Source organism: Diabrotica undecimpunctata, chromosome 1, assembly GCF_040954645.1.
Source record: "Diabrotica undecimpunctata isolate CICGRU chromosome 1, icDiaUnde3, whole genome shotgun sequence".
NCBI classification, from domain to species: Eukaryota; Metazoa; Arthropoda; class Insecta; order Coleoptera; family Chrysomelidae; genus Diabrotica; species Diabrotica undecimpunctata.
The window spans coordinates 208,820,877-208,844,177 of NC_092803.1; the positions used below are offsets into that span (position 1 = coordinate 208,820,877).

The 23,301-nt window shown below is 33.2% G+C and overlaps 2 protein-coding genes across 3 annotated transcripts in view; one reads left to right on the plus strand and one right to left on the minus strand.

The window, feature by feature from the left end:
* The window catches only part of Pld (Phospholipase D), a 384,903-nt gene that overhangs the window by 163,273 nt on the left and 198,329 nt on the right, over positions 1–23,301 (minus strand). The window lies entirely within an intron of this gene.
* The window catches only part of smog (G-protein coupled receptor 158 smog), a 182,016-nt gene that overhangs the window by 75,323 nt on the left and 83,392 nt on the right, over positions 1–23,301 (plus strand). For both annotated transcript variants that reach the window (XM_072521091.1, XM_072521092.1), the window contains exon 6: positions 17,820–18,020. In XM_072521091.1, coding sequence (XP_072377192.1) covers positions 17,820–18,020 — 201 coding nt within the window. The remainder of the gene's footprint in view (positions 1–17,819; positions 18,021–23,301) is intronic.

The window sequence follows — 23,301 nt, forward strand, 5'->3', positions numbered from 1 at the left end:
AAATCTAATAAACTGGCGTCTACTGTTCACTAACACGATCTGCCACACAGTTGTCAATTTAAAGCGTGAATTTCTGGACAGATTCCATACAATTTTCTTTAAAAAACTAATCCATTTGTACATATATATATATATATATATATATATATATATATATATATATATATATATATATATATATAGTAAACTCTTAAATATTGGGGAAATCTGCAAGAAATACTCTAATGTGTATCAATTGTTTCGCCGAACGTTTTCGCCAAAGAGAATTAATTTGGCTTCTTCAGGGCTGAAAGAGAATAAATTATAATTAGCTACCATATATTATCTATTAAAACATTATTGATCTTACCGTAACTTAGAATTGTAGAGTTAGAATATTAAAAAACTTTGCTAGTAACATAGTGGTGTTTTTTGTTACTATGTGCAAAAAAAGTTTTTTATAAGAATTGAAATGTATGGTAGCTTCGAACTTGACACGTAAAGGCTTACCCAAGGTTAATCGAAAAACCCAATGCAACTACATTTAAAAGGAGGTAATTCTTTGAAATGTCGGCAATAACTAAATTTTGATTTTAAATAGTTAAAAGTGAGGTTCTGTTTAAGCCAGAACGCAAGCGCTGACAACTTCATTATAATTGGTATGAATCTTTATGTCGTTAAGGTTCATTGGTAAAAAACGAATCAATTTAAATCCCAGTAAAGGGAAATATAATTGTGATTTTCTTTATTTAATTATATTATATTGTTCATGTATTATTGAATCTTATTGAGACGTATCTAAGAAAAGCAAGGGAATGTTATATATTTTTTGTTAATGAAAATTAATTATAAAGGTATGTTAGTTGTTAATGGATATATCAGTCAAATTAGTAATCTGTGATATAGTATTGTTCTTGGTATCTGATTTAAGTAACAGGTGGTATATATCGCTTAGATTCTTGATGTCACTCTTAACATTAATGGAGAAATCGTTAAGAAAAATATAAGACATTTCAATGAACTCTCTTTTAGATTTATTGTTCTCACGGTGGAGAATTGTGGTGTTGGTATAGTCCATGAGATGACCAGTGGAATGGACATGTTTGGCTAATGCACAACGGTCAGGGTGAAGTCGAGAATCACTTTTGTGTAGTGTAATACGTGATTTCAATAATTGAGATGTTTGACCGATGTAGGAATTGTTGCAAGAGAGACATGGAATGTTGTAGACAATATTACTAAGCCTATCTATGGGAGTCTTATCTTTTATCTTAGAATAAAGATTATTAATTGTTAGGGCTGATCTACAAGCTACATTAAGTTTAATGTTGTTATTATTATTGCCAAAGCTATTTTCAACACTTTTCAGAATCCTTGTTAACCCCGGAGTGATATCTCTGAAATATGGTAATGAAAAATATTTGTTTATAGGAGTATCAGAGACTGGGTTCCCACTTAAGACATCAGGATCAGCATTGTTAGTCGCGAAGGAAGGTGAAATATCTTCGTCATGGATAGTATTAAACAAAATCTTATTAACTAATGGTGTTGGATAAGCGTTTGAAATAAAAAGTTTCTGTAGGATTTGTAGGTTTTTTGTATGAAATGAAGGATCTGATAGTTTTGTTACTCTATTTTTCATCTGTTTGATTAAGTTGACTTTGGTAGAATTATTATGGTATGAGTTGTAGTTAAGGTATCTACCAGAATGGGTCGGTTTTTGATACCAATCTATTTTGATGTTGTTGGTTTCCCTGATCATCCTTATGTCGAGAAAGGGGACGGACCAATTACCATCTTCCCTCTCTATAGTGAACTGGATGTAGGGGTCATAACCATTAAAAGTGTCTAATAGTTCATCTACCTTGTCATTGGGTATAGCCAAAATGATATCATCAACATATTTTTTAATAAATGGAATATTATAGGATAGTAAAGGAATGACTGAGTCTAATACATAATCCATAACGTAAGTTGCAATGATAGGAGAAATCTTAGCTCCCATAGGGGTACCGAAAGTTTGTTGATAGAATTTATCATTAAATGAGAAGTAAGTGTTATTAAAGAGAAATTCGACGATGCTGATGAATCTGTCGTAAGACATGGAACAACAACCTCTAATACGGTCCCAGTTGATCTCTATTGATGTCAAACATATTCCTAGATGAACATTGCTGAATAAGGATACAACGTCAAGGCTAACGAGGACATAATTTGATGGAAGTATGTAGCCATTATATTTATTTACCATCTCAAAGGAATCTTTAATGTAATATTGATTTTCATAATTATATGCATTAGTAAGTATGTCTGTAACAAAAGCTGAGATATTTTCAGTGGGTGTTCCAATGGAAGCTACTATGGGACGAACCGATAGTGTTGGTTTGTGGATTTTTGGCAAAGCATAAAACTTTGCAATGTTCCCATTATATGTTGTTAGTTTTTTCTTTGTGTTACGGTCAATCTCATTGGAAGAGGCTAAGGATGCGATTAATGTATTGCATTTCCTTTGCAAAGAAGAAGTGGGATTGGATGTAAGTGAAACATAAGATCTATCATTATCTATAAGAGAAGAACACAGTTGTAAGTAGTGAGTTCTTTCTAAGATGACTGTAACATTACCTTTGTCTGCTTTTGTCACTAAGAGCTCAGGATTGTATTTAAGAAATTTTTTAGTTTTAGTATACAAGTTATGAAAAAAAGTATTAGAAGATTTAGAAGTATTCAAAATGTGATTAGTGATAATGTTGGTGGTTCTAGATCGGATTAAGTTTTGTTCTAATTCAGATGGCAATGAAGAAATTATGTATTCTAAGTCTGCTAAAAGTGTTTTTACTTGAAAATCTTTTCCTAACTTTGGTTCGATGCTAAATTTATTTCCTAATGCCAAGAAACCTAGAATATCATCAGGAATAGTTGTAGTAGATAAGTTTTTAATCCATTTTGGATCAGTTTTAAGAACAGATTTACAACAGGACTGATATAGTGAGTTAATTTTTTTGATATTGTCTGATTTAATTGAATAAAATATTTTATTATATCTAATAGATTGAATATGTGAAAATTGCATCCAATCATATTCCGAGGTTGATCTAATGATTTCGGTTTTTTGTTCAGTGAGTGATTTTTCTAACTGTTTGAGAACTCTATGATTGGTTGCAATCTCAACATTTAAAAGTTTGCTATCTAACCTGATAATTTGTTGACATCCCTGCAATTGCCAGAAATATATAATATATATATTCAATGGCTGAATAGCGAAGGTTTTATCGGTCAATAATTGGCAAATGAAAGTCGTCAACTACTTATTGATTTATTCGAATAAGTTTCGCTTTTATTTTTAAAAGCATTATCAGTTCACTACAAATAAAGAAGATTTAAGAATATAAGTAAACAACCAACAGGGTTCATACTTACAAAAACAATTTGTAGGTTTTTTTAGATGTTATGAAAACTCTACGATAACTTAACATTAAAGATTAACAACTAAACGAGAGAATTCATTTAATTTTAACCGAATTCGTTCATTTAATTTTAACCGAAGGCTTCATTTGAATGTTGGTTTAAGCTCTTTCTAGGGTCAAACCACACTAATCTTTTCGATTGTTTTCTATCAGCTCTAGGATGGCATAATTTTCACATGTGGCTTATTGTCGTACATGTGTTTCTTTGAAATGCAGGGAGGAGGTACGATTATTGAGGGAATTAGCGAGCGGAATGGGGACATACCTTTTTTTTTTAAAGGAATTCCTTTTTTCTTTTTTTTTTTTAAACAAACAAACAAAAAAATTGGAAAGAAGAATGGGAATGAAGTTACTGTTTTGTAAGGGTTTTTTTATGATGAGAGAGTGATATATTTGGCTCAAGTTGTCGATGTCGGTTCTCTTGTTTAGGGACGATGGATAATCATTGTTTGGACTTGTATTTAAATAAAAGACCTCTTCTTGTGTTTTCCTTTTTAAACTAAATCAAGGCAGAGAATTTTCTTTCAAGAAATATTACTACTTTTAATTTTTCTTCGTCAATTACGAAGTAAGTCTAAAACGTTAATCACAAAAAAACTTTTATCATCCATTAACTTCGAGTTTTTAAGTTAATCAATTTCTTCATTTAAAAGAAGGCAAAATTTAATTAATAAAACTATGCTCGATATCTGCCTTTCATTTTATCAAAGTTCATTTATTCGAGCATTCAACCTTATATCAAACAATTATATTAGATGTCTGCACTTTTTGATAGTTTAACATTCATTAATGTATTCCCTGAACAAATGTTGAAAATGTTGGCAAAATATGACATCAATTTTGGACATAAATCGTCAAAAACATCAAGAAAATATTTTTCAAAGTTTAAACCCAATGTTAATAAAGATCCTGAGTCGGATGTTATTTATAAAATTAATTTTAAAGACTCTAATCCAACATGTATTGGGCAAACACACCAATATCTACATAGAAGGGTTATTGCACACAAACATAATGAACAAACATTTTTTTGATTTTGAAAATGTACAGATTTTAAAAAAAGAACAGAACTACAAGAAAATATGCATATTGGAGATGATCAGTATAAAAAAGTTCAAAATTATATTAATACTAAAGCTGATATCAAATTGTGTATTATGTATTATACTGTTTATGCAATTATACTGCTCATTGAGAACGGCAAATAGCCGAAACGTTTTTTATTATTATTTCCTACATTTAGCAGAAAAATTGATAATTCCTACTTTGGCTTTTGACTTTTTAACTTTGTAGATATCAAATTTTGAATAAACGAAAAATTGTACTTTTCTGTGCTTTGTAAGGATGACGTACGGTACATTATTAAAATTCCTTTAATATTATTTTTAAACGAGATTACATATTTCGAGGATCCCTTCGAGTGTCGTGAAGTTTCCGTTTCTTCTTTCTCTTTTATTCGATCCTAACGTTTTCAATTTATATCAGGGACGACTCCTAAGAGAATATCTCATGAGCGAGTGTTTTACAGCAAAACAATAACCGAACAAACTCAACTTTTTGTTCTTGCTCCCCTATGACCTCCGAGGAGTAGATATTTCAAGATTCCTACGTAACATGAGATGTTTTAGATACGTCGTTAACGATGTTCCAGTCTAGTCTGAATTATTTAGGAGATAAAGGAGGAACATAACAGTATTGTGAATACGTAATTGCTAGCTTGTAACTTGGGGGTGGATTGAAAGAGCAAATAAATTATTTATTAATAGTATTTAGTGTTTCAGGAAAGTTACGCTCGTACGCAAAAAGAAATGTAACACTGTGTAGGGCAAACAATTAAACAAAATTAGTATATAGTCATTACACAAAGAACAGATGAATTTACAAGAAATAATTTGTACATTACCAACAAATAATTCATTCAAAACAAAAACTTATTGATCAGGGAGCTTGTGCTGTTAAATAGGTTTGGTGTTAGGATGAGGTTTCTTTTGGGTCCTTTTATTAGTTCAATGTACTTATAATAAAATGCATTTGATTTCACTACATTACTATATTGACTGTTCATTAAATCGAGATAGACCCATTGGCCAGAGAAGAAAAGGAGGACCCAGAACAAGATTCCTTGATAAGATCGATGAAGACATGAGAAATATGGGAATACATGCTTGGCGAAGGAAAGCGATGTATAGGGATGACTGGAGAGAAATTTTTGAGGAGGCTAGTAAAGCCAGAGTGATGTTGATGTTCATTAACTCGAATAGTAAATGATCACACATGTAAACATTAACAAAATTATTGACCAGCGTGAATCACAACTTACTCAAGTGTACTCAAGCGTCATATCTAGGTCCATTGCTATATATAAGTAGATATACAAAATAATTCGTGCATTTCCATGTCAGTACGTTAGTCCAAGTTCAACTCAGTTCATTTTATCTTTAAGTAATAAGCATTTATTTTTATATTAGGTACGAAATATTTATGTTATATTATAAGAATTATTTTTGTTTAATCAGTAAGTGTTAACTACCTTACTACAAGCCCCAAACTTAGTATTATATTAAAACGTCATGTCAAATATCTCGTTTTACATCGAAACGCACGTTTCATATCACAACCTTAGACAAGGAAAGAGAGAGGGCGCTTAATCGTATGGAATAGACCGAAGCCTAAACTAGCACCATTCAGCACCAAGAAAGTTGCCAGGTCATATTTTATTTCTTCAGTAAATTGAGGATAATGGATATATATCAATAAATAGATAAGGTAAAAGAAATAATAAATTAGACTTACTCACAATCAATTTAATTTAACTAATCAGACGACCGGTTTCGCTTTCTACAATATGCAAAGCATCTTCAGGTCACGATACAAAGTTAAATAAATGCTGAAAATAATAAACCCATATTAGGGTGTTGTCTAATAAAGATAAAACAAAGATAGGTGATATAAATTATATAAATTACAGTAAATTATATAATTTAAATAAATAAATATAAATAACTTTAAAGAACTTTAGACAACACCCTAATATGGGTTTATTATTTTCAGCATTTATTTAACTTTGTATCGTGACCTGAAGATGCTTTGCATATTGTAGAAAGCGAAACCGGTCGTCTGATTAGTTAAATTAAATTGATTGTGAGTAAGTCTAATTTATTATTTCTTTTACCTTTTGAAATGGACTCACACAAGCAACACATTCATGATTTCAATAAATAGATATTTTTTAAATATATAATTGGACACTGGCATAATAATCACTTTTTCAACATGATTTTATCATTAAATATTTTTTAGTAAATCGATATAATGTTTCAGTAAATCAGTAAATTGAAGTTGAAATCAGTAGATCTACTGAAAAATCAGTAGACCTGGCAACCCTGCGAGAGGTAGTAATGGGCAACGTAAGGAGATCAAAACATGCGGTCACATCTAAACTGTCACTTTTCGAAGGTTTATTAAATGAACGTTACCTGTCCTCCCTCTTTCCTTGTCTAAGGTCACAACGTTATATAAAATGTCACGTCTCACATCAAATGTCATATTTCACTCTTTACCTGGCCATAATAATATAGCTGTAAAACTACTCAACGATGAAGACAAGATTATCAATACCTTTCATATTTGATGAATTAAGTAATGAAACAAACGGAAACTAGAATCCTAAAAACTGTAATGGATCCATGGCTATAATTTTATGATTCTATTGTCAATGTCTGGCTCAGTTAAAGTTTAGTCAATGACCAACGTCTTAATTGGTTACATTGTTTTTGATAACGAATATTGCAATTGTGGATGAAATATTAGGAAAAAATATTTCTACACGCATCAGCCTGGAAAGCAATAATTACATAAAAACAATTTATGTTTACAATAATACAAACAATCAATATAATATAAACTGATACAGTACGTAAATATTTCAGCTGGACAGAGGTATTATAAATTGGAATTGTGGTAAGTACGGCAACTGCGCTTTCTCAAGCCTACTGTTCTCGTTAAGGCCTCAGACGTTTTAACTTTTAGTATCAATTAAGATTCTATTGGGTGTACATTGAAGGAGTAAATTCTGATAAGTAAATCTTACGTAAAGTTATTACATTACAGTTAAAAACCTTTGAAAAATTTTATTGTGAAAAACCGAAAAACGAAAAAGTTTTATTCTAAAAGTAGTTAAACACAAATAACAAGTAAACTAAAAAAAATGTTAAAATATACTACCTTCTTTTACAAGACAATAACCTAGTCTATTATAAACTGTTTGTCTTACGTTTGCAAGCTCTTAGAGAGTAATCATTACAAGCACATACATTTCTTAGTTTATTTTCTAAATCAACTAGATTATGTGTCGTCTCGAGATCGTTGTCATATATGATGGATTTAATATGTCCGCAGAAAAAATCCATGGGAGCTAAATCCGGAGATCTCGTAGGCCATTTAATTTACCTTGTTCGGCTTATAACGCGATCCTGAAAAATTGTGATTAAATAATTTCTCACGATACGCACATTTTGAACGGAGCAGCCATCCCGTTGATACCAGACAACTTCTGAACGTACATCTGGGAGATTCTAAATAAATGGAGTAATGTTATCTTGTAAAAGAGCAAGATATTTAGCTGAATTCAGAGTTCCTTCAAGAAAAATAGATCAATCATATGGTCACCTAAAATCCCGGTCTACACATTAAGTTTTTGAAAGCGTTGGGTCAGATGTACAATACGTCGATGTTCATTTTCCTGAGACCAATACCGCTTACTGTAAGAATTGTGATGACCCTGTACTAAAAATGACGATTCATCGGTGAAAATAATTATTTTTTATAAAATTATCATTTTCGTGAGATAAATTCATTGCTTCTTCACAAAACTCCATTCAACGAAATTGATCTTCGGGAACTCCTGAGTGTCTCCAACTCCTAGGAGACACTTCTAGTGGTTCCGGAGTTATCCACCTCAATGGTAGCATACATGCTTTTATCTCTTCTTTCGATCTCCTGTTGTCTTTCCGGGGACATATCTTTTCTTTTGTGACATTTTGTAGAATCTTGTAAACAACAATGTGTTTTCAAAGTATTTACAATATTGGCAATTGTTTGTCTACATGGTATGGGTATATTTTCGAAAGTATTAGCAAATAGATCTACATATTCTGACAACGAATTACCTTGGTAATACCATTTAATTATCAAAACGAAGGAAAAAATATGTTGGATGAAGAAATTATTAGTTGATAGTGTCAACTATTGTGACACGAAGTTGCACAATGCCATTGATAGAGATAATTACAAAAACTACCATAAAATGCTATGTTGGCAGTGTTTTCGTACTTCAACATCACATTCGACAGTTGTTGTTATCAATAAATTCAGAAATTCCTTCACTGTTCATTACGAAAGGCGTGCAAAGAAAGGAAAGTTTTGATCCAACTTCCGACCCCTCCATTCACGCACCCACCCTGTTGCCAGTCAGAAGTTGGACCTTCCAATCATCTGCCTATCATCATCATCTCCAATGCTCCGCTTAAGTGTGGTGGGATATTGGCATAGACTCAAAAAAGCGCAGATGCCACACTTACCTCAAAGTATTATGTCTAACTGAAAGATTTACGTACTATATACAGACAAAGTAAAAGAATATGAGCACTGCAATGAAATTTATTCAAAGAAGACGCGGAATATCGAAAAAGGTAAGAAATTTGAAGGAGAAGATGTTGGAATTGTTTAAGAACCGATTAGAAAATAAAAATAATCTACCCAATTTACTTAAATACAATAGGTCCTTTATATTCGTCTATTTATCCTTGTCTTCATATAAGCCGAATGACAACAAATAGAACATTGAAAAACAGACAGAATCATGTCTACACAAAAAGAAGAAGAAAACGAAGAATGAAAATACAGATTTAACTAGTCTTGACGAATTCTGATCTTAAATAGCTTGAGCACCTTCGTTCGTAACTTCAGTTTACTTTGATTTTTAATATGTATGAAATGCATTTATTATAATATACCTACCAATTTTTGTGCCAACTGTATAACAGAATTGAATATTTTTCAACTTAACTAAGGTATTTTTTATTAAGTTTCCCTCCTCCGCTGCCCGTCTCTGTATCTTACCTAAACGATGAAAGGGATTCGATCCAATTTGTGTAAAGTAGCTGTGGCGATAGTAATGGACTAGTCGAGATAATTCTCCTCCTTGGAAAGCGTTCGCCATTTTGCTTCGCTTAATTCAGAGCTGACACGGGGCCAAGGGCCTAAGCGCCCTCTGTTTGAATAAAGCAACGGGCCGAGGCGATGATAATGGAAACACCTACCTCGATATTGTAGGAAAAATGCCAGCGGAATAATATTGTCTCGCTTTTTAACAGTCCGTTTGTCTTTTTGGATGATGATTGTATTAAAAGCAGACAGACTCATTTCTAGCTTATGCCAAAATGGTTTTTAAAATACTTTTTACGATATATATATATATATATATATATATATATATATATATATATATATATATATATATATATATATGTATATATATATATATATGTATATATATATATATATATATATATATATATATATATATATATATATATATATATATATGCGTGTATGTATGTGTGTGTGTTTGTGTTTATGTAAAAAATATTAAAATTAGCTGGTTAATTAATTAAAATCGTAAATGATTGTAAATAAGTAAACATTGATTGGCATAACTCATAAATTATTATTAATTCAAAAGAAATGTAGAAATGAAGAAACGTACTTACCAGAACCAGAACCAGAACCACAAAGACAGACTGTGGGAGAGAAACGCAGAAATACAAATAAATTTCTCACATAACAAGAAGTACGCCCTAATTTAGATGTGTCCGTTTAGTACAGGAACATTGTAAGGTATTTGTATAAGGGATTAAAAACTAATATTAGAACAGATGTGTGTGGGTGATACATTTTATGTAAAAGTAAAATTACATCAGGACTTACTGCTTGTCATTATTTATACCCATTGGTGCTGTATCAAATTCTTATTGTTTATCTGATACCTAATTGTATTTTTAGGTTTCAATCTTACATTTACCTAGTCTTACATAGACCCTGATTTTCGATCTCCAGTGTGTGTTTTTCGAGCGGAACACATGATCGAGTGAAAAATAAGCTTTGTTTCCCTTTGCTATTCTTCTTTGGATTTCTGGTTCTTCTGTTCCATCTGTGTTTAATGCAACTCCTAAATATGTGAAACTTTCTACCGTTTCAATATCGTCCTCTAATTCAACTGTGCGTCTGTTTCCCCTAGCTCTTGCCTGTGTTAACTTTTTTGTATTTTGAATATTTATTTCTAGTCCGATCTCTTTTGCCTTTGTTTTTAATTATGAATATATTTCTGCCGCCTCTTCTGTTCTGCGAGACATGTTGCTGATATCATCGGCATAGGCGGTAATCTGTATTGATTTATTTCTTAGGAGATTACCTCCTTCTATATTCAGCTGTCTTATCACATATTCCTAGGTCAGGTTGAATAGTGTCAGCCCGTCTCCTTGCTTTAATCCTTGGACTATTGTAAAGTTTTCAGTGAGCTCATTTTGGACTCTGACAGTTGCTATTGATGAGTCCATTGTTGTTTTTACCAGTCGGATGTATTTTTGGGGGATATTAAAGCTCTGCAATATTTGATATAACTACGCTTGTTTGAAATCTATGAATATGTTGTGGACGTCAATGTCGTATTCCCACGATTTGTTTAAAATTTGTTTCACTGTGAATAGTTGGTCAGTTGTAGATCTTCCTTGTCGGAAACCGGTTTGATATTTCTCGACAATATTTTCAGTTAGTTGTTTGAGTCGTTTGTTCAGTAAGTAAAAATTTTGTACGCCGTGCACAAGAGTATGCCGCGATAATTTTCGCATTTCAGTTTATCCCCTTTCTTATAGATTTGGCATATAATTCCGGTTTTCCAATCATTAGGGATTTTTTCATCATTCCAAATCTTGTTCATAAGCATATGCATTTGTCCTACTAGGTGATTGTCACCTAATTTATATAGCTCAGGGGGGACGTTGTCAATACCTGGAGCCTTATTTTTCTTTTGTGCTCATATTGCCTGTTTTACCTCTTCCATCGTTGGGGGTTCTATATTTTCGGTGTCTCCCTCATTGTGATGCATGTCCATATGCTTTTTATTTTCTTGTGTCCCTAAAAGAGTTTGGAAATAGGTTTTTCAGACTAATTTTATTTCTTTTGGATCACTGGTTATTTGCCCTTCTTGATATCTGCATAGATTTGTTCGGGGTTTGAATCCTTGTCTTAAATTGCGTAGATATCTGTACGCCTGTCTTATATGGTTGCTTTGAAGATTTTCTTCCATTTTCTGTATATTACCGTTTTCATATTTTCTTTTCTCTGTTCGGCATATTTTATCGGCCCTCCGTCTTGCATCCTGGTAACTTGCCCTTCTTTATCCGAATCTTCTTTCTGTATATTTCTTGTGTTCTTCATTTCTTTTCTGTATGTATTTTTTTTCTTGCCTATGATTTTTCTTGCTGCGTCAATAACTTTTGTTTTGATTTCGTCCCAATGTTCTTCGGTGCCTAGACTGCCTGTGTCTGTCAGTGTTTGCGTTCTATCTATCTTCTATCTAGGTGAGGATCTTCAAAAGACCGTCAGGGAAGGTGTCCCCCTGGTGTGTCGGATTCAGTACCACACGCTGCACTGCGTGCCGATACCGCCTATAGACTAAACTCATCCCCTCTTTCTCCAGCCGACTGGTCTGCAACCGCTCTTAGCGAGCATGTCTGACCCGTCTTACTCATAGCTTCCCCTAACACTCCAGCGTGAATTCCATGGATTAGTCAGCCTCACGGACGCCCCCTCTCGTCCAGGCCCCGCAAGCGAAGCGACCGAGGACGAAAAATAGGGCGGCTGGGACGCTTCCCAACCCAAGATGGAACCAACCAAAGATGTCAGTCGGCAGTTACGATTAACTCCAGTCGTTCATACCTTCATCTATTCACTCTTTCTCATTCACCCATTCATACTTTCTCTTATTCAACTCCAGTCATTCCTTACTTTCATCTAAACACACCTGCTCATCGACCCATTTATTCTGACATTTAGATGGGGCAGTCTGTGTAGGTCGGATGTAAAAGGTCCTTCCCCACTGACTGTCCCAAGACGATACATAACATACAGGAAACAAATAGACTGAAAAAAGGAGATGATAAGAAAGAGCAAAGATAGGATTTGAGAAGAGAGAAAGAAGAGGAAGGATGAAATGAAAGATAGAAAAGAAGCCAAAGAAAGAAGAAAGAAAAGATAGAGAACATAAACAGGAAAAGGAAATTGAAAATAAAATTGTTAAACGAACAATAACATATAAATAAATCAAATAAAAATAAAACTACGATAAAGTAAGTAAATAAATAAAACTACGATAAAATAAATAAATAAGTAAAACCGCGTAAAAATAAAATAGGATAAATTAAATTTGGCAGTCAGTGTGGCTTGGGTGTGAAGAGTCCTCCCGCACTGGCTGCTTTTCTTCTTTATGCTTTATTGTCTGTGTGACAAAAGCAATGATCAGGTCGAAGTCATGCTTGCTTTCGATAGCTTTATCAATTAGCTCGCGAGGCTCACCTAGAGGGGATCTTAGGCCCAGCTGCAGCTCGGTACGCCCCGCGTGATATGCGGCGCATACGAATACGACATGCCGCGCGTCATCGATTACCCCGCACTCAGGACATAGATCGTTCTCGGTTTTCCCTATACGATGGGTATATTTCCTGAACGATCCATGCCCTGTTAAAAACTGTGTGAAGTAATAGTACCACCTCACTACGTCCGGGATCAGGGATCTCGTCCAGTCAGCCTTCCTGATTTCGGCTGCCCATTCCCTCTGTCACGCCTCTAGACTTGTAACTCTTTCCTGTGGCCCTGAACCTATCGCTCCGTTGCCCATTTGGTACATTCGGACTCTGCATCGGCCAAGATGTGCACTGGTACAGAACCAGCCACTACTGGTATATTCTATAAAGTTCGAAGTGGTATCGTCTTCTCTACACTCAATTATCATTCACTGCTCCATAGATTAGCCTTAGTACTTTTCTTTCGAAACATCCTAACATGTTTTCATTATTTTTTGTTAGAGTCCAGGTCTCTCAACCATATGTTAGGACTGGGCGTATTATTGTTTTGTGGAGTTTTATTTTTGTATTTCTCGATATGATTGTGCATTTAAGGAGGAGGAGGAGTCTTCCAGGTTTTCTTCTTTTTCCTCTATATTATGTGCCTTGTTGTTAACAGGTCGCCATTCTAACTTCTGTATTGTCTTGTCTTGTAATTGCTTTGAGTTCTTTTCTGTTGATGTTAACTTTCTTATAGAATGCTCTGAATTTTTTCTCTCTGTTGAGGTTTTCTATACTTTCTATCTTTTTTAAATATATAAAAACTAATTTAGTAGTTGATTCAGTCATATATCTACATGTTAACCGAAAGGGTTAAGTACTTCATTTTAAGATAGAAATATAAAAAATTGTAATATTTAAATTGTTTTAACTCTCAAACATAACGTTAGTAAATTACGAAATATTGTCAAGACATGTCAAGTTAATCTTAATAAATTATCACATCTACGAAGATAAATATATCGCTCACTTTTGTGAAATACTTTAAGATGTATAAATATTAGCCCTTAATAATATAGATTTAGTGAAAAAGAGTGGAGTATTTCCCGAAGGAACCAGAAACCACTAAAAGCTTTTAGGACTTTTTTGTTCGTTCTTCCACTAATCAGAATTTATTTATCTCGAGATAATAATAAATATAAATATATATGCCTAAAAAACTGCCAACATTTTTTTAGTAACGTATGAAGTAAAGTTTAAATTGAATGAGTGCTTCAGTCGATAAAGTCTTTACAAACTTTTAATTTTTTTGGTAAAAAATATGTAAATAAAGGTATATGAAGGAATTAAAAAGAATATGATTTATCATCTATTAATCAATCATTCTTAATGACGTTCCATTTAAAAGAATGTGATAAACCTCGTTTAGAAATTTTTCGCAGGTAAAATTAACTTTTGATGATTTTGTACGGAATACGTATCAAATGTTAGTGCTATAACAATTATTGAGATGAAAAATTTCAGTGTGAAATTTAAACGTAGGATTAAAAAATGTAAAACAGAAGCAAACTAAAACAGTTGATATCAGTAAAATAATATATAGGTTGTACTATTGTGGTGACTTTAAAACAGTACTTTAGGTTGCAACTTTGAAACCGGAAGTCCAAAATCAAATGTCGCACGTTTAATACCACCCTTGGTTTACAAGCTTTCATTCAACACCTCATTTGCCATTCATTTGTTCTAATACCGGAGAAGTTATGTTTACGGACGGACAGACAGACATGGATAATTTAAGCTTTTCACATTTTAATGTAAAATGGGTGAAAACAATTCTAAGAGCTTAACCTTATGGTGTCCTCTTATTTTATCTAACAACTATTCGCGATAGCTAACACATAACAGAGCACTATGCTCTGCTCTGCTTTCAAACTAGTTAACATTTTACACTAACTCAAATGATTTTCTTCATTTAAATTTTCTTTATAACCCAGCATTATCGAGAAAAAATATTGATATTGGAATACTTTAAAAAAGGTAATAAAACATTACATGCTTTAAATGATGACGCATGAGTAAAGAACCATGGACTCAACTGTACAGAATGGATGACCGAAGAAATAATATAAATAATGGATTAGACAAGGTTATTTAAGAACAGAGACTATGTATAAAAAATAAAAAGCATTGATAAGATAGGAAAGAATACCGTTCCAGAGCAATTAAAAATAGTCAAATGAAATTAGTCAGTAATTCGACACAGAAATATTTAAATTACTGATTGAAGAAAACATACTTATGTTAATGAGAATGTTCAATGAAATCTATAAGGGCTGTGGTATGCCATAATATTGGTTGAAATCGGTCTTTATTTTAATGCTTCAGATTTATAAGCATATTTAGCTATTTTCTTAAAATAGTGTTACTCCAGCTCCTTGCCTATGACCTTATTCCAGAACAGCGGGACACTTGTCATTGTAAAGAGTTAGTCTAATAGATATATTTGTAGCGTAAACTAAATATATGTTATAAATTAGTTGTGTTTTTAGTGTTAAAGTAGTTCATTATCGAATAAGTAAAAAATATAAAAAGGACTTAGATGACGACAAATTTGATTTTCGAGAGGGAATAGTATTTAGAAAAGCCATCTTTGTACCTGTCCTATTATAAAAATGTAGAAATAAACAAAAAGACGCATACATCTGTTTCATCGACTATGCCAAGGGCCTTAGATCGAGTAGAACACACAGTACGTTTTAGTATTCTACAAGAGAAACTTTTTAAGAAGTAAATATCGTTAAACAACGTATGAATAGAGTAGTAATATGAATACCAGTATATTAGGCCTCACATCCTTCCGATAAGAATCTGTGGAGAAATATCACCAAGGCGCAAGACCTTATTACCTAGAACATGCCCTTTACAATTTTTGTTGCATTCCCTGTGCCATACAGAAGTTGGCAGATTTTACAACACGTTGCCAATTTGCATAAAACAATTATTTTTTGGAGGCTCTATAATAGATAATAATTTTTTGCATTAGTTATTTTAATTCAGAGTAACACAACATACAATTACTAAACATAAAATCCAATTTATTGAGTAAGTCTAAAGTCTTTAGAATTTTAAACTTCTACGTAAATCTTTTTATTTCACCCAACTAGCGCATTTCACTTTAGCGAAGTCGACCACCTTGCGCACTCTTGGCTATCTGACCAACTAACTATGGCTATTCGACATGACTATCTGAGAGTTAACTTACAGTATATAAAAGATTGTCTGTGGTTAGTTGCCACTAAAATGACGGGACTTGGCGGGAAATGGCGTGCAACACATTATCTAAAGGATAATTAGACGAGGGCTACTCCGCGAGTTTCTGAAGACCTAATTCTGTTTAGCACCTAATGTTGTGGAGTTTTCACTCCTTGTTTGCTCTTACAACACACCTTCGGACTCAAAAGTAAACGTCGACCGGACTGGGGCTCCTAAGCGTCGTTGTATTTGTTTATTTTCTTATGTGAGGATGTGCTGCGTTTTGGCGCTGTTTAATTCACAACGTCATGGCTTCATTCCAGCGATTGAGGTATTTTTACAATATGTACGTTGCTTGTACACGTCTCTGTCTTTGATTAAAGTACTGGCTTCTTCTTTGGTGCCACACTATATCCACGTAGGCGATGCCTATTAGCTGGCTTTACATAATCATCATCATTCACCTGTACTCGTTCACTGTTGGACATAGCATAGCTCTTTACATCTGTCTCTGTCTTGTGCTGCTTGCACGTATTTACTGCTCACATGCTTTAGGACGTCAGTCCATCTGGTTGGTGAGCGTTATCTACTTTTTTGTCTATCTTTGTCTGTACAGCTGGCTATACAGCTAAAATATAACTTCTGGGAGACACTGAGCTTGTGTTGTTTATTGAAGTCGCGTTTGTGTGGGAGTTGGCGCGAAGATTCTTGACAGCGGGAGCTGGATTTGAGGATGAAGTGGACGAAATTTTATTGGGATTAAAGAGAAGTCTACATGTTGAAGGTAATCGGGTGACGTCATCTCTTTTATTGTGGCAATTAGGGCGCTCTCTATTTTAATGACCCCTCGGATAATTCTTGTTGGTTTATATATAAACATAGATAGGGATTTAGTTCTGGAAACCTCTTAAGCAAAACATTTTATATGAATTAAGAAATGTCGAATTATTTACTGAATAGTATTTTTATTCAATGATCAAGCGACAAGGGAAAAATACTATCAGTTCACCTCAGTATAATAAAAAAGACACATAGTTGCACACCTTATTTAAAATTAGTTAGGACTAAATAATAATTTAGAACAGACTGACTAGTTTGGAAACATTTTCTACACCTATAAAAATTGTAGAAATAATTTATTTTTGCCTCACATTATTGATGAATTTGTAATACAAGAAAATAAACTAATATAAGACAATGTAAAGAAAAATAAGACTACGTTTTTTCGTTTTTACATAATAATTTAGCAATCAGCTCCATTTGGAAAACCTGAAAATTTCTACAAAAGTTTAAAGCACAACCCACTATTTTAGCAAACCTCCTGACTGGATTATAATAGCCTAAAATATTCCTAAAATTGTTAATTATATTTTTCATCTTGCATACCGAACAGTTCTAAAACATAACTTTATCTAGTTACGATGTTTTGCGAATTGCTGTTTCACATTTTACTGTTACTAATGAACCCACTGTCTGATAACCTAATTGGCATTTTCTGTTTCAGGCGGTGGTTAAATGTTTCGAGCCCTCTGTGGTACAGTGTCTACTAGAGCCTTGGTTTCGCGAAATCGGTTTTATCATATGTTACGGAGCCATCGTTTTGAAACTCTACAGACATCTGATAGAATTCCGCACGAGAAAAGCGCATAGATGGGTAGTCAAAGACACCGATCTACTCAAGTATCTCTTCATTATGACTATGTCGGTAAGTTGGAAAAGTTTGACGAGGGTTGTTCCACGGATAGGCCGGTTCAATTCGGGAGTTCAATAATTCAAATTGAAGTTTTCGTTGTTTAAAGTTTATTCAATATAAACTTTAAACAATGAAAAGTTCAATTTAATTAAATAATTAGTAATATTAGTTTTATCAGGGTTACTGGACATTTGAATTTTTGACATTTAACCTACCGTAGATAGGATAGTGATTAGTGAGAGTAATTTTGCATTAAACAGATTTTGTATTAAAAATTTTTATTTTTTGGTACAGTTATATTTATAGTATGACTTACCCATTTTTATGTGATTAACGTAGAATTACCGCATCTTCATTATTATTTGATTAATTATATTGCAGAAAAAATCTCTAGATAACAAACTGAATAACTTTAAAACTAATTGATGGGTCAATCTGATATTGTAAAGTTTACTAAGCAATTTGAAAGGTGTAGGTTGATTTTTACAATACGTAAATAAACCTGTGTGCGTAGAAATCGGCCTACTTTAAACTTTTTCTTTGAACTATTTTTTCTTCAGAAACTATGTATTACTAGGATAAAAAAAAAGTGATACACTGTTTGAAAGATAATTTAATATGCTTTAATATGAGTATAAATTTATGAAAATTTAGTTCTACTTCTTATAAATAATTGATGGATTCGACCGTTACTTGATGGAAATTCATTTTATGTAAAAATAAAACACTGAAAACTTTGTTTTCAAAACTTCCACAAAATTTATTTTAAACTCTTATTACTACAGCTGTTTCGACTAATTGCCTTTCTCAAGTGATCTATTTTGGGCATGCGTTTACACTTTATAGTCTCTAATGAAATAGTATGAGGAGTGGAGAACTGTTTGTCTCAAGTTGGTCATTCAGAATTATATCTGTGTTTTTTAATTTGTTGATTTCCATAGATTCTAGCAAAGACAGCGGCCTTTATTTTGAATGTGAAGAATTTTAAATTCGTCATTAAAAGAATGATTATGATCTAGAAGGTTAAGTGCGTATGTAGAATCTGTTTTTCTATTATTGAAAGCCCTTTTATGTTCTGCTATTCGTTTATTAAAATTTCAGTTTGAACGATTTTCGCTCCAAAACGCTCCAAGTTTTTGGCAGTCGCCAAACAGTCACAGTTTGTGTCTTCTTCTTCATGTACCTTGTCGGTTCAGCGAATAGTTCAGCAGATGACAATCCGAACCATTGCCGCAAGTTTTGGAGCCACGAGTGTCTTCTCCTCCCTGGACCCCTTCTGCTGTCTATTTTCCCTTGAACGATCAGCTGTAGTACTCTATATTTTTTATGTCTCATAACGTGACCCAAGTATTCCAACTTTCTTTTCTTTATACTTATTCCTACCTCTCTCTCTTTACCTATCCGGCATAGTACCTCTTCGTTGGTCACGTGCTCAGTCCAGGATATACGTAATATACGTCGGTAAGCCCACATTTCGAAGGCCTCTACTTTTTTCATCAATGTTGCGGTCATTGTCCACGCCTCCATTCCATATAACAAAACCGGGAATACATAAAATTTCAGAAGTCGAATTTTGAGAGGTAGGGTCAGGCTTTTAGAGGTGAAAATTTGCTTCATGCTAGTGAACGATGCTCTTGCCTTTTCTACTCTTATACGTATTTCATTCGCTTGATCCCAATTTGAGTTAACTGTTGTTCCCAAGTAGATGTACGAATCCACGTGTTCAATTCTTTCATTGTCTAATATCAGTTGCTGTGGTGGTTGTTGGGTTTTGCTTACTAACATCCATTTGGTTTTTGTGATATTTAGTCTGAGTCCGTATTGCACTTGTTTTTTGTATCTTACTCATTAGGCAACTTAGTTCCTCCATGCTACTTGCTAAAATCACAGTGTCATCAGCATACCTTATGATATTAATTATTTCTCCATTTATCTTTATGCCTTCTGTGCTTTCCTCGAGCTCTGTCTTAAATACTTCTTCTGAGTATATATTAAATAGAATAGGAGACAAGAGACAGCCCTGTCGTACCCCTTTCTTGATCTCAATTTTATTGGTCAATGTAGATCCTACTTTCACTTTAGCTGTTTGACCCCAATAGAGACTCGCTATTGTTCGAATGTCTCTGTAGTCGACAAAATAGTTAGAATCTGGGAAACTTATGTGGAACAACTGTTTAATGATGACCGTCCTAGTAGGTATACACTGAGCAATGATGATACTGGCCCGTCTATTCTAAAATCAGAAGTGGAGAATGCTATAAAGGGTCTTAAAAATAACAAAAGACCAGGCAACGATAACGTATACGGGGAAGTATTGAAAATGCTGTGCGAAACAAATAGTCAATTTCTAGACTCACTCGTCAGACTCTTTAACAATATTTATAACAGCGGGGAGTTTCCTGAAGACTGGCTAGAGTCAACTTTTGTTGCCATACCGAAAAAACCAAAAGCAAAGTCTTGTGATCAACATCGGATGATAAGTCTAATTAACCACATTTCGAAGGCATACACCAAGGTTATTTACAACAGAATAAGCAAAAAATGCGAGGATAATATTGGAGATTCGCAGTTTGGGTTTCGGAATTCTTTTGGGACAAGAGAAGCACTTTTTAATCTACAGGTACTCATCCAGCGCTGCAGAGATATGAACAAAGACGTGGACATATGCTTTATAGACTACGCAAAAGCATTCGGTAACAGTTTGTGTACAAACTTAAATTCTTATTGCTGATCTGAACACTTTCATCGTCATGTATCAGTTTTGAAAGTTTTTTGTTATTCCTATTTAGTGCGGCACTCTCGTATCAGTCTCTCGACGGCCTGTTTATAATCTATGAAAATTATGTGTGTCTCTGTATCATATTCGTAACATTCCCTTTTTGTAACGTACCTATTCTGCCAGCCTGTTTTTTTTTAGAAGATCCAGTCCGAAAATCTTAAAAAAACCCGAATAAAATTATGAAAAATTGTTATAATTTGTGAACTATTAATAGTAAATAAATTTCTGACAGTTTCTCAGAAGAAAAAGAGTCATAGATAAGGGACTACATTATTTTTTTTTTAGAAAGTCATAAACAAAATGCATATAATGTCGAATTTTAAAATCGTTTATCAGAAAAGCGACCTAGAAGAAAAAAACAAGAATATAGAAAAGAAGAAGTAAAAGATTTATAACAAAATTTTTAGTTTTACGTCAATATTTGACATAATTTATCAGAAATAAAGCTAACGGATTAGTCTATATATGTTAAAATGTATAATGAAGTTGTGGATAGTTGAGGGCTTGTTGGATATTCACAAGATGACGGTGCGTTTATGAATTTAATAGTGGATGAGGGATAAATTCAGTTCTCGATGTTCGACAGTTCGTTACACGATCGAGATTGGCGTAACGCCCAAAATGTTTTGCAACTAATCACCCGAGTTAACATATGCTTAGTCGATCCGGCATTTCATTTTGTTTGACTAACAACTTCCTTCTCTTTACGTCTGTTTTAGAAGGTTTTTGGAAAGAAAGGGTTTAATTTGGTAATTTCCCGATATACCGAGTGAAACATAAATTATATTTTAAGAATTTGGTACTGTATACGTACCTGCAAAAGATTTTTTACATTTAGAGTAGTTATTACTTATAATTTAATGTTAGCATAGGCGTAAATATTTATTGACTCCTTCATAGCCTGTACTAGGGTTTTTGACCATATGGGGAAACTGATACCCTGATACCTAAATTTACCGATACTCCCAAACCAGTTGCAAATTAATGGTACTCTAATAAATTTGTCATAACAGTACGTACTTGTGATTGGAAATAGTTTGTTTGAGTATTGATAGCGAAAATGGTAGGACATACTTAAAGTATAAATCAAGTCTTTGCGACCAGTTCAATCTGGGCGCTAAGACTATCAAGGTTTGGGTTCAAAATGGAAGGCAATAGAAAAGCCTTGTGTGAAAGAGCTAGTGTCCTTTATAAAAGATCGAGTTTTTTAAGAAACTAATAATTATGAAAAAAAAAAAAACACGTTTCATTTGGTTGTTTAGGCGAGACGTAGATTTTTGCTCATGATTTAATAAAACGGATTTGGCAGGACAAGAGTATAAAATAAATAAAACACTTTGATGCTGAGGGAAAGAGACATATGATATTGCATGCAGGTGAAAAACATGGTTTTATTGATGGAACTTTCATCAAAATAAAAATTGGCAGATTATCACGATAACATGAATACCAAGGTGTTTGTGAAATGGTTGAAAGAAAAACTACTTCCAACATTACATAAACCATCTGTTATAGTTTTGGATAATATCTCATCCCATTCGGAAATTTTAAAGAAGCAAACAATAAATTCCTGGACAGTACATAAAATAAAAGAATAATTAATAAATGAAAATATTTTATTTCCTTAGGATTCGTTTAAAGCCGGAATTACTACATTTAAACAACAGGAATAAAAAACCAATCCCAGAATCCTACCGATCCATATCTCTGACATCGACAGCGTGCAAATTACTAGAAATTATTGTTAACTCTATGGGTTAAGAAAGTCTCTTATGGGTTTTAGAAAATTCCAATTTCTTAATCTCCGAGAAAAATGGCTTAAGAAAAGATCAGTCAACCACAGATACCATTATAGACTTGGAAAGTGAGATACATGAATGAAACTCTTACTACAAACCAAAAATGTTATGCTATATTTTTTAATTTAGACCAGGCATTCAATAAAACTTGGAAGTACAACATCTTAAAACAACTTCATAAATGGAATATTCAAGGTCACTGTGTAACGAGTCCGTTACTTAAATAATCGTTTACCTTTTTTTTGTGACTGGAATCTTTTAATTTAATTCTAAATTAAATTCATATTGAAATATTCTTAAACTAAATATTTAAATAACTCCCAGTAAATCTTATTTTCTAAGGTTGGCATTAAACCGCGCCACCAGTGGTAAGATTCTGAAAGTACATCCACTCGACGACGTGTAGAACCTTAACAGGGCACTTGTCAACTGGATGTGATCGAAGAAGGATCGTTTCGATCAGAGTAGTAGCGGCTGGGAAGTGCCATTTTTTCCCGAATTGAGTTTAAGTTTATTTTATTGTCAAGAGCTGTTTGTTTTAGAAGAAATCATTTGAGTTATTTTGTTGTTTGTACGAGGATACTTTCAGTTGGGTCACCCTAGCCGGTAAGATGAAATTACAAATAAATTATAAGGAAAAATCCTTCATATCGTCCGCCATTGTTAGTAAAATTCAGATCTATTTTTAATTTCTTCTTTGATAGGTATTTCATAT